The following is a 13,071-nucleotide window of genomic DNA, read 5'->3' on the forward strand; positions in this document are numbered from 1 at the left end:
CTCTTATGTCTAATATCTGTTCTAAACGTGACAGAAGAACATTATGGTCTACCGTATGAAAAGCTGCAAGAGTCCCAATAATACAAAGTATCCAGAATATGTTGCTAAGAAGAAGCCATTAAGCACTTTTAAAATTATTTCAGTGTAATGACTTTTTTAAAGCCTTATTAAAACAGGTAAAACATTTAGTACTCAGGCTAAAAAATTGGAGCTGATTTAAAACTACTTCATCTAGATTTTTGTTAAGAATGGAAGATTAGAAATGGGTCAAAAATTAAATAGATCAGAACGATCTAATTTAGGTCTCTTAAGTCTGGGTTGGACCGAGGCATATCATTTTCATTCAAATACTGATGTTTATGTTGTCATGTTGTGTATTGGCCACAAGTTGTGTGATTGCAGTACCAGTTATAACCACAAGTTTTGTGATTGCAATATCAGTTTTGGCCACAATCCTACATACTGTTCCTTTAATAAAACTTAAAAGTGTTGGACCCATTACATTGATTGAAGATTTATATATATATATATATATATATATATATATATATATATATATATATATACACTGCTGGGATTATATCTAGAGGTGACCCCACTGGCTAAATTTGATCTTACGATAGTTTCTCAAAAATGCATATGTGTGCCTCATAGAACCAACATACACACATAAAAAGCATGTACGTACCCCTTTATATGTGAAATGTATAAATCACAAATGAGTAAAAAACACTAAAAATAAAAATGACTCTGGCAGGTGCGCAGCATATGTAATACAGAGTTAATGTTAAAAAGGTTTCTAGGATCACACTACAAGTTAATCTTACCAAGCTAAAATCATAATATCTCCAATATATTTATATTAATAAATTCATCTTATGTCTTGCAGCATTGAGTCAGTATTAAGTATCTAAAAGATCAACTCTTAACTTGTCCACATTTTTAAAAAAAGATTTTCACTTGTAGCTTTTACAAAGAAAGAACCCTACAATTTATTTCAATCATTATATTTATTAAATATATTATAAATAAATATTACATTATATTAATTTACCTGTATGAAGGAATAGACAAATTACAATAAAGACAAAAAACTTTTTTTGCTAATTAAAATCTAACTTTTAAAAACAACAGCCCAAAAATGTATAAATTTTACAAATCTTCACAGATGGCTCACACAAATGGCTCAGACTATAGTGTGAGCAAAAAATAAATAAAGCACAAAGGTTAGTGAAAAATCATTTTTTTTTTTAAATCATTTTTTTAAATTAGTGTCATCGGGCAGCTGTGGATATAACTGATAGCCCTGATAAGGAGGTGGAGATGATGAATCAGGATGTTGAGGATTTGAAAGACATTGTTGAGCTGGAGGTCCAGGGTAACTAGGAGGAAGAAACTGATCAGGAGGTCAAAGGGCACCAAACTGACCAGGAGGTCCGATTGGGGCAGATGGAGGTGCATTGGGGTATGCACTGCCTCCTGCTTGTTGGTTCCAAATTCCAAAGTCATTTTTAGAGGGACCCTTTGCTTCTGATGTAGTCTGAGGAAGATGAAGCACTATTGGCAATACGATCTCTGGATCCTTGGCGTACGGCACATCCAAGTAGACCTAAACACAGGGATCACATGAAAAAAAAAACTGGGTGTTAACGGATGCTTTGATTATGTTTAAAATTTCAAATGTACAAAACTACAAAGCTCAAGGCAACGCAGCTATAAATTGTCTCAGTGAGCCACCAATCAAGGAAAATTCTTACATTTTCTAATTGAGAAAAGCAGAATTTTGATGTTACTAAGTGGAAAAGAAATAGCTAAATATTATAAATTGATTAACATTTGTATACAACAAAAGTGAATCGTGACAATGGCTGAACATCCTTCATCATTGTGTATTTCTCAAAAGAAAGTCATATGGGTTTGTACTAACTTGAATGTGGGTAAATGCAAGTTTTGGGTGATCTCTCTAAAAACTTTTTTTTAAACTTATTTTTTTTTTTTTTTACTTATTTTCACCATGACAATCTAAGTGATTTAAGATATGCAACAGAAAATAAAATGTCAGGCTCGGCACAACCAATAAATTACAAGGTTTTGAAATCAAATTAATGTTAAATAGATATATAAAATATAACAACATATATTTATTTGATTAGCTAACTTGATAAAAGATGCAGACACTTACTCTGAGTCTGTACTCAACCTTAATAACTTTACAGTTTAGGGTTGAGATGGTAAGACAAGGGGGGATGGTGAGCACTTTAGTGATATTTTTGTTTGTTTTTGGCTCAATAGGTTCCCCCTCCTCCTTAATAACGTTATTTTTGTGTAGTTTTCTTTTGCCTTTTGCGATAAAACTGTGCTTTTCATACAGCCAGTATTTCGGCTTGATGGCACGGGATGAACTGTTCTGAATTTCAACCAAAACTTTCAACTCCTCATCTGTAAAGAAAAATGGTACAGTGTAAGACTATGAATATCTCTATAAAGAATCTATTTTGTATAACTAGATCAGTAGTGAAGTGTGGGTTCTGGAGAGGGGGATGTAATGGTTGATTTGAAACCTGAAATGTCTGTCAAAGGTTAACAGATGATCACATGAACTTGACATGAAAACAAGTAAACATGAATCTACTGTTCCACTAAGTGGTATTTCTATTGCACATACAAGGTTTATGTTAACAATTTAACAGACATGCAATACAATGTGTTATAATTACACAAACATTTAACACTGAACATCTACTGAAACTGCTGTATTGCTCCAATTTCTGTGTCTTGTACAGCCATGACTATAAAACTGATCTTTCTATATTTAAGACTGGTTTCTAAAGAGAATGTTCTAGCATTTATTTTATCATTTTAAATTTTTTTTATTGACCGGAAACTAAAAACAGATGTTGAAAAAAAAACAGCAGCAGCACTGCTTTTTTTACCAAGACAGTATCCAATTTTGTCAGTGCTTATGTTCATAGGAACACTCCCAGATGTAAAGAACTTCATTTTTTTATCTTTGGTTCCATACTGAGGTTCCTAAGCAAGACAAAAAATGTCAGAAATATCAACATGAACCTTTATCATTCACCATTGTAAAGAAGTTTGTTTAAAATAAGCAAAGTAAATAGGATTTTAGTAGAAATCTCACCATTAGTTCAGGATTAGGGAGCTCAGGTTTGGGGACATATTGGAACTCAGCTTTGCCTTTGCTAGAAACACGCAATGACCTAGACAGTTTTGCCTCCAAAGTGTATGCAATTTTTCCTGCTGAACCCTTGAAAGATGGAGGAAAGTTCCTATAAAACACAAAAGAACAAAGGTATTGTTTGTACTCAAGATTTTGCAAATCCTATTGCTCAGTGGCTCCAGTGTCGAACCCAAGAGGCGAAACTCTGATGCTTTTTGGTTAACAGTCACTAGGCTGCCATTTTGAGGTGAAAATGCCAAGTGGATAACAGTACAGATACAGTAACATACAGAATGACAAAAAGTCAAAAGTGGAACACAATATTTTGCAATCCATTGCAAAAAGTATCAGCGTGACAGTACAAATCTTGTCTTTCATCATTTTTGTTAATTTTAACAGTTTTTTGTGTAATAGTAAAATTTATTACAACTACAGTTAGAAACCATAATAATGACTTATGATATAACAATAAGTTACAATGTGCTGATTAAATTAATTAACCAAATTTCAATAACTTATTTTGTATGTAATGATATGTGCACATAAAAAATATTATAATGTACATTTTAATTCCCTAGAACAGGGCGAACCCAAGCTCTGTTGGTGCCCTAGGCAAGTTTTTTAATTGTCCCCCGGCAAAAATAAATAAATAGATAAGAAATAAATATATAAAGAAATATTTTGAAATGTAATAATTAAAGAACTTTGTAATTTCAGTTAACAAAAATATTTAAAAACAGAGACTCATACAATCTAAATTTAATACAATGTATATTTTTTACATTCTGTTAAGCTATTTCAAAATAGTATGCATAAAACATCAATGACTGACTGTTGTTCTGTTTTTATGGTACCTGCTTTTTACACCTTACAATCTATTCTTTCTTTTTCTGATAAGGATCCTTTTATGTTTAGTGTGGCAAATGCTAGTGGTAAAACACAGTCATGCATAATTAAGCTGATGCATTATAATCACATTAGAATGCAGACAATGTTTATAATAGTCAAAAATGGCATGTTGTCAACTCTTAAGTTTATCTGGGTGATGTCACATTTGTTGTAACTATATATAGTAATGTGTTCTAAAAGAAAGTTTTTGTCATTTGCAAAACACGCCCCAATTTTTGTTTCTGCCAGTGGGTCCACTAAACACCCCCCCCCCCCCCTCAAAGACATAAACTTTTATCAGTTAATGAAATCAAACAACACCGACAAACAACAGTGCAACATATGCCTGTCCACTGCCACCATACAAAATGACACAAGAAGGATCTGATGTGCTAGCAGCCGTTACAGACGGGCTTACTGTAACTGCTTTTAAACTGCTACCGGTGAGCTCATGGAGGACTTCTCTCTCGGATCAATGCGAGCAAGTTTTTTAACGTAATCTTTTAAAGACCCATTCTGCTGACATTTGAACTAATTCACTCCTCAAACATGTTTTTGGGTCTCTTACAAAGCGTCACGCAAATCAAACACATCAACATTTGCATTGACGGAGGTAAATTGACAGCGACTATTGTTGCAGCTTGAGTTAAATATCACTCCTTAACTTTTTGTTTTTACCATTGTAAGTGGAAATCTATGTGGAAACATAACGCTTTTTTTGACAAACATTTTTTTTTACCTGACAGGGCTTGTGGTCTGTGTAGAATGGATACGCTGTCACATTTTTGTAAGCGACACACAGCCTACGCATAGCCTATAGCGTAGCTACGGAGTAGGTCCTACACGAAACCATAAATTGTGCTTTAACCCCTCTGTTCACACTTTTGATTACCAGGATTTTCTGGTAGTAAATTCATTTATTCCTAGAAAATGATTTAAAAACTTAAAGTGAGAGATCATCACCCTGAGACTTCAAAACTCAAAATCAGCCAAGTCAAAGCATAGGGCTTTATGTTGTTTTATATCATGGTTGGTAAGATGTCATTGGCAAATAATTCAAATGCATTACTTTATAATACATAAATAAAACTTCCTTAAACATTTAAGTAGCATTAATGTTTCTGAATTGTGTTGTCAAAAAATGATCTGAAGATCAATAATCCAGTGTGCTATCCAGGGCCACCTTTAAGTCCCAGTCTACCTCTGATGTGGCAATTAAGGGTGCTTTCACTTCTATAGTTTGGTTCATTTGGTCCGGACCACAGGCAAAAAATTATACCTTGTAGCTTTTTAGCAATTTTGGTTCCTTTTCACACCACACTGATTGCTCGGGTCCGCACCAGTTAAAACAAACCAAAATGCAGTCATGTGATAACATCCCCATCACTCATTGGCCACATGTCTCTGAATGTATTTCCTAAACTGCTTCTCGATTGGTCAGAATCAACATGCGGGAAATTCTAACAAAACCCTGGAAGTAACCAATAAGGAGGAAAATACAGCAGACCCCATGGAGAGACGACCGCGTGCTGTAATTATGTTTGTGCTTGTTATATACTACATAGTTTTTATACAGCACTCTAGGCAAACTATTCGTTTCCGGAATGAAGCGCGGATGCAGCTTGAAAACATTTTAATGCACTGCAAACAGCAAAGCCACCAAATTTCTATGATGCTCCCCACCTCCTCGCAACTCCAGGTATGTCCGCGACCTGCCATTGTGCTAATATTGCTAAGAGAAACTGTCAACAGACACTTCCTCGTCTCATAATGCACAGCGCAACTAACAATGGCAGCCGGTTTAGTCCATAAATTAACAGTACTTTTTGCAGTTAGGTCTGTTCGATCTCGGATCGCGTTCTCACCACAAACAAACTGCTCCAGAGTTTGTTTGAAAGCGTAACAAGACCACCTTTCCAAGGTCTCGGTCTGTTTGTTTGGTCCACTTTTGGTGAGCTATGAACCACACCAAGTGAGCTATCGAACTCTGGTACGATTCAACCAAACTAAATAAGCCAGGTGTGAAAGCACCCTAAAAGCACGTGAATTGTGAACCTAATGGCTTTCAATAAACCTGAGCTCTTATCTTTCCTTGCACTAGAGAGGTTGTTATGCTCCCAGGGGTTAAAAACCAGTAAGCGAGTTGTTCCTGTTTCCTGGCATGCAAGAGTTTTCAGAGTGCCTGAGTAACAATGACGCGCTTGGATTAATAGCATCACGTTTGAGAGGGTTGCGGTAGTGACAGTGTTGCCAACTGCCTTAAGAGTAAAGCAGCTTCTGTTTTTTATAATCATAGTCATAATAAATGAGTAAAAATGTAACAAATAAATAAATAAGTAAACTATATATATTGTGTATCGACGATCTCACAGGCTGAGGCTAGGACGATCTCAGTATGGGGCATATCGCCCAACACAAAACCTTATGCTACAAGCGAACTACACTGGTCATCAACGCAAAGCTTTGGACAGCTCTTTCAAACTTTATTAAAGACATTTTAAAACAATTTCCTAAAAATACATAGTCTGTGGATGAATCTTTGTTGGGAATTTTGCCCATGTTGTGTTGTTTTTTAAATGTTCATGCATGTTGACATTTAAAGTCCCTGGCAACGTCTGTAGTCGCCTGTAGCAACTTGTAACCAACCACCCTTTTAAGTACATGTTAACGCTTTAAAAATCACGAGTGGGGGTATTACTGGCATGATTTATGTCATAGTATAAACGTGAAAATTTATTGGGCTTGTGGTAACCCAAAATCTTATTTAAGTCATTTAACCAAAACCCCATTTAAAAATCCAATTGACTTCAGGAATAGGAAATGCAATAATGCTATAGCTCGCTTCCAGGTTTTGCCAACAAAAATATGTCACCCCTGCGGCACTCTAAGGAACGTTCTATTGGCTTTTGCTTCTTGTCATAAGGTCTTTGGCATCATCACCTAAAAAATCCTGAACTCATAAATGGAGAAAAACTGTTTAACAATTTAACTCCAAAATTCAGTACTAGATCAGTCTTACAGTAATGTGTTTCAGCAATAAATTTATAATGTGTTTAGAAACAATTCTCTGAATTGACTGAAAACGGATTTATGTTCTCAACTTACTGTTCGGGCAGCTGAAACATGAATGGGTAAACATGAAGTCCTTGCCCCACAACGGAGCAATCTATCAATGCAAATATTAATGAAAGACATCAGCTTGATTTTGAGTTAAATTTGAGTTAAAGTTAGCAATATTCAATATTCATGTAATGTACAAATAAACTTACAAGGCTGTCCGGAAGGATCTTTCAACAACTCGTGCTCTAAAAAAAGTTACCGAACAAAATAATTAAATAAATAAATAACGTGAGCAAAAAGTACTATATAAGTTTTCCTACCATGTTGTTTGTCCTCGTGAACAAAAAAATTCTCCATTGAATAAAACTTTTCTTTGTCTTTGTAAACAACTGTGGTTTTGTGGTACTGTTCGGTCCAGAAGACGTCCGCCTTCCCTTTGATTTTGATACTTAAAGACTGCATTTGTGTATCTTTCGCAACATCGAGAATTACTTGTCCCGATATAAAGTCTCCGTTGGTGAACGTGTTAGTCTCGTTAATAGGATTGAAAGTGACAGATACGCTCTTGACGGTGAACATGGTGTAGGCTATTCCGGAGCTGTGATGCTTGCTGCTGTAAATGAAATATCTTTATATCCAGTTCAGTACCTTCCAGGAAGCAACCAGAGGCAAATCAACGTCGCCTGATCTGCAAACAGTGGGTGGGACGATAGATATGGGACAAACCGGATTTTGGCGCTTCTGTATGTGGGTGTGCGCTCTAAAAAATTAAGGCGGTTCCATTCAATTTTCTTTTACATAACCTTTAAGCTTATACCAATTTTGTTTATTTTTCCAACACAGTCAGTAATTTTAGAAATTATATTTTACCCTCAACAATTATATGATTAAATTGATGTTATATTTAAATAAAATAAAAAATATCAAAAGATTTATTTAATACTATGAAAAATATGCTTTTCCAAATTATTATGCACAATGCACTTTAACAAAATTCAGTGGGTTATAATGATCCACAAACAAATATCTGTCAAATGTGCTGCATGGACAGATATTTTCTTTTAAACAAACACAATGTAAAACAACTGATTTACAGTTCAAGTTACATCATAATATATGAGCTTATCTTTGACATGACTTTAACTCTACCATTCATTAACCTTGTAAGTCTATATATAGTTTCTGTCTTTATTTCACTTGAAGATGCTAGCTATTGTTTCCCAGAGTTGATGTTTCAAATTAAAGTGATGGTTCTGAGGTCAGAGGATGATGGTGGTCACGTTGATTTTTTTTTCTTATTTTATGCCCATTTGAATTAAAATAGCTTTTTGCCAAATGGGATGGTGTAGGCTAACCTTCATGAAAGTAAATTAATTTCAGAAAACATGATTCCAATCATATCCCATAGTGAAAAACCATCTTTTAGGAACTCTACATATCTCACAGATGTCCTTTTTGCACCCTCAGGGACCCTAAAGGAACTTAACATCTTACTTTACAATATTCCAGTCCAAATCATTACTCTGCTACCTTTCTCTAATGTCAGAGTCTTGTTTGAACATGGTGGCTATTCACCAACAATCACTAATTAGTTAATTATGGCATGTCAATGAATAAAACTGTTTTAAAAAAAAGTAGTCTTCATGTTCTGAACTGTGAATCGTATAAATCCTATAATAGTTCAATGATTTCTGTTCAGTTACACCAAATATAAATTTAAATATAAATTCAAATTCAAATATAAAATTAAATAATAAAACTAATGAATAAACCTGTCTGACACTGCTAGCTAAAAAGATATAAACAAAAAGCAAGTTCTTAACAACTTGAATTTTTTGTTTATTAAATCATGTGACATGCATAATAATTTGGAACACGGTGTGTTTAGTGTTTTACACTACTGACATGATTTTGCACTACTAAGCTAAGTTATACATTTTAAGCATACACAGTATTATACTAAACACAAAGGTAAACATTATTTAAATGCATGTGTTGCTTTTTCTTATCTGTTTGTAAATCTGTTTAAATATTTAGGTTTGTACTAGTTAAAATGATTCATTTTTTTTTTTAAAGACAAGTGTTGTAATACACTTTTATTAGGCCTTTACAATTATGTAATAATCGTTGTTATTTCTAATATTTATAACATTCATCCACAAGCTTATTCACAAGCTCAGAGTATTGGACTGCTTCTGTTTAGTTGTTCATTTAGCATTTTTTCACAGTGAGTGTTGCCATTGAGATTTTGGTTTCTCAGATCAACAACGGTGCCGTTCCCTCCAGCAGCTCTCTGAGAAAGAACGGGTCAGTCAACTGAAAGCCCGTCCTGTCAATCCTACATTTGCTTTAGCAACCCTAACATGCAAGCAGGCTCAAATGGTTGTCATCATATTGACATGTTGGCTGAACAAATAATTTTTAAGTAAAGCTGACAAGACACACTTTTTTGTTGAATGAACTAGATTAAATTAAGTTCACATTGTTAAATTGGCTTTTTAAGTAATCACAACATGAAATCATTAAGTAAAATTGACAAAATGAACCTGTTGATTCAAGTCAGCTCAACATGATTTGAGAAAGTTTGGAATTTGAGAATGTTTGGCTAGATCGCCTGTCCTGTCGATCTAGTAGTTGCTTTGGCAACCCTAACATGTGAAGAGTTGCCAGCAGGCTCAAATAGTTGTTATGATTTTAACATTTTCATTTTACGCATTTGGCAGACCCATTATCCAAACTGACTGAGGGTGTGTTTATTTATGGTATACATTTTATCAGTATGTGTGTTCTTTCTTATCAAACCTATGACCTTTGTGCTCCTAAAGCAAGGGCTATATAAAATTTGCCAGATATGGATGCAGTTTAATATTGATTTAAGTCCATGCTGGCCCCTATATGTGAGTATAAACTGTACAAGATTTTGCAATGTTTCTTTACATTCTGAAGTACAAGTCATTCTAATGTAATTGATTATGCCACAAAGTATGCCATTTTTGAATTTCATCTTTGCTATTCAGTTGTAGGGTTGGTATAACTGGAAATTCAGTGTTTAGGTAGAGCTGAAGAGCATGTAAAGTCATAGAGCAAGGGTCACTGATTGTTAAGGTCCATGGTCAGTAAAAGTTGTCAAAGCCCTATTGATTCCCTAATGTGACATGTGTGGACAAAGGCAGGCAGAAGCAGCAGATCCATGTGCAAGTGACTTTTAATGATAACATAAAGTGATACAAAACAATACTAAAAGTGTAAAACTGAAACAAACACAAAAGCAAACCTGAACCAAATACATCCATTCAACGACTGATACAAGACAACTGATACACTGGGCTTATATACTAAAGGGGTTACAAGGAAACAAGACACACCTGGGGAACAATCACACACAGACCAATAAACAAAAGAACTACAAAGAACTACAGACATGGAAGACAAAGGCCAAACTTCAAAATAAGGGCACAGGACAGGGGAACACAAGACATGACTATGACACCTAGCTCCACTGGCATTAATCTAAAAAAAACAGCTGCCAACACGTTGTGAATAAACCAATTTTATCTGTCTGAACATTTCCTGTCTGACTGCTTGGTGCCAACTGTAAAGTTTGGTGGAGGAGGGATAATAGTAAGGCACCGTTTTTCAGGTATAAGGCTACACCAGAGGCGGAGCCAGACATCGTAGACATTGGTGGCCTAGCCCAAATCTAAGGGTTTTAAGGCATGGTCCCGAGGATATTTTTCACCATTTATGTCAGCTTTACAAACAGTTTTTTTTATCTAAGTGTTCTGTATTATCATTCTGAAACTGTAACATAACACATTTTAACAATGACACTTTAACTTCTCGTATCCAAAAATAAGCAAAATGTGTTTGCTACAATCCATTCACTATGAAGTTACATAAGGAAGGTAGCATAGGATTAAACAGCATTACTAATCTTGAAGCCTATTTTGTCACAGTATAGAAAAGTACTTAGAATTAATGTTTCCACACAATATTAATCTGGGCTTCTTTAATTTCAGATTAAAGTTCCTCAACAATGCCAAAGTAAATGTGGCCTCTAGTGCTCTTATTTACCCATTTATTACATTTTCTATTTAATTAATTAACATAACAATATAACCTTTTAATAGACTTCTTTTCAAGTAGCAGTAATTTTTATTTACTCTGGTAAACTTCTACTATTTTGCCACTATAACAATTTTGAACTCATTGCAGTACAATGGCTTGCTGCTTTTTGAATCTCTCTCTCTCTCTCTCTCTCTATCTCTCTCTCTCTCTCTCTCTCTCTCTCTCTCTCTCTCTCTCTCTCTCTCTCTCTCTCTCTCTCTCTCTCTCTCCATCTATAAAAAGTGATATTAGCTTTAAAGCAACACTATGTAGTTTTTTTACCTTTAAATAATGTCTCTAAAATTATTTCAGTGATAGAACAACTTTTAACTGGACAAATTGTACTGTTGCTGCAACCTGAGCAGCCTTGTAGCTGCTACAAGCACACTCTGAAAGTGGCGGTGGGGGGTAGGAAACACAGCCCCGCCCCTCCCCCTGCCTGCAGGCACTGTTGCTCTTTTCAACCACATGGGGGAGCTGTAAGTCATTTTTACATGGAAACTACATAGTGTTGCTTTAATTCACTGTGATTTAATGTACTAAATACACCAACGACATTGTGCGGCTGCAGCAGAGCAGGCAAAATAGTTGATGCTATTTAACAGTATTTACATCACATAACTATAAATTTACACTGTCACAATAATAACTGAGGCACTGTTATAATGAACACTTTAAAGAAATGCGTTTACTGTGGGAAGATTCAGCATTTTCATTACACACCTTTATTTCAACTTCAATCTATCTCTCATTCGTTTATACTGGACTCAGTGGGGACTGCAGGCAGGGTTTAAAGCTAAATGCCGCCAGCTAGCATACTGGATGAATTCATTTTACAAATCTGAAAAGATTCGGGGCTTTTGACAAAACATTCGGGCTTGAGCCCCAGCATATGGAGCCCCAGAAGCCATCCCCCGCTCCGTCCCTGGGCTACACCCCTTATTTCCAGTAAAGGGATCTTAAAGGGATAGTTCACCTAAAAATGAAAAGCCTGTCATCATTTACTCACTGTCATGTTGTTACAAACCTGTATACATTTATTTGTTCTGATGAACACGAAGGAAGATATTTAGAGGAATGTTTTTCAACCAAACATGAAGTGAAATGGAGATTGAAACAAGGCCTTCTCATCCAACATCTGATCTTAAAAATGCTCTACTTGATAAATAGGCAAAAATTCAAAGACACTCAAACAAACCCAACATTTTTTATTGTGAATTTTATGTTAGACAATAAGGTACTATATAATTCTAGTAGAATATTTTCACATGCAAAGCAAATACCTATGCATCACTGGTCAATTTTTCAGAAAGATTTGATATTTTTTCAGCCATGAGATGGCAGTGTTTACATTGAATACAGTTTAAGACATTTAGATGAGAGCCTTAGTTCACATTGCAGGTCTTAATGCTCAGTTTGGATGTTTTGCTGAAATCCCATTTTTTGCGTTGTTGTTCAGTTTATAATTTAAATGTGACTGCCATCAGTCAAATGTGTGAACCGTATACAGCCCTGAAGTGACCCATATGTGCAGAAGACATAACTTCAACTTCCAGCCTCCTAATCCGCAGAATTGTGACGTCATTTGCATCTCAATGACGTAACAGTCGGATGAAATGCAACATGGTCATTCATACTAAAGTTGCATTACAATACATCAAATATGTGTCTGATTTAGAACCACATAAAAGTGTCCTGCATAGGTGTGTTTAAAAAAATGGATTTGTGCTGTTCAGATTGTCATAAGAAAATTAGATATGAATCACATATGAAGTCACCTCAACATGATTTGAGAATGTTTGGCATATTGGAAATCTGACCTACTGTGCAAATGT

General features: G+C 35.0%; 1 protein-coding gene across 1 annotated transcript; it reads right to left on the reverse strand.

The window, feature by feature from the left end:
* Nucleotides 1-1,090: 1,090 nt before the first annotated feature.
* On the reverse strand, nt 1,091-7,801 carry LOC135744699 (arrestin domain-containing protein 3-like). Its single transcript, XM_065263013.2, has 7 exons — nt 7,450-7,801; nt 7,339-7,374; nt 7,175-7,235; nt 3,143-3,290; nt 2,934-3,030; nt 2,183-2,439; nt 1,091-1,609 (listed from the first exon to the last, which is right to left on the reverse strand). The coding sequence occupies exons 1-7, from the start codon at nt 7,706-7,708 to the stop codon at nt 1,409-1,411; spliced, it is 1,059 nt and encodes a 352-aa protein (XP_065119085.1). The 5' UTR covers nt 7,709-7,801; the 3' UTR covers nt 1,091-1,408.
* Nucleotides 7,802-13,071: the final 5,270 nt, after the last annotated feature.

The sequence above is a fragment of the Paramisgurnus dabryanus genome, chromosome 5 (genome assembly GCF_030506205.2).
Source record: "Paramisgurnus dabryanus chromosome 5, PD_genome_1.1, whole genome shotgun sequence".
Lineage (NCBI taxonomy): Eukaryota > Metazoa > Chordata > Actinopteri > Cypriniformes > Cobitidae > Paramisgurnus > Paramisgurnus dabryanus.

Excerpts from the sequence above, each read along its gene's own strand:
- LOC135744699 (XM_065263013.2), bottom strand. The coding sequence starts at position 7,708 with ATGTTCACCGTCAAGAGCGTATCTGTCACTTTCAATCCTATTAACGAG. Across the intron at positions 7,236-7,338 it reads AGATCCTTCCGGACAGCCTT|ATTGCTCCGTTGTGGGGCAA; the intron begins GTAAGTTTATTT and ends TTGCATTGATAG. Across the intron at positions 3,031-3,142 it reads TCCCTAATCCTGAACTAATG|GAACCTCAGTATGGAACCAA; the intron begins GTGAGATTTCTA and ends TGTCTTGCTTAG.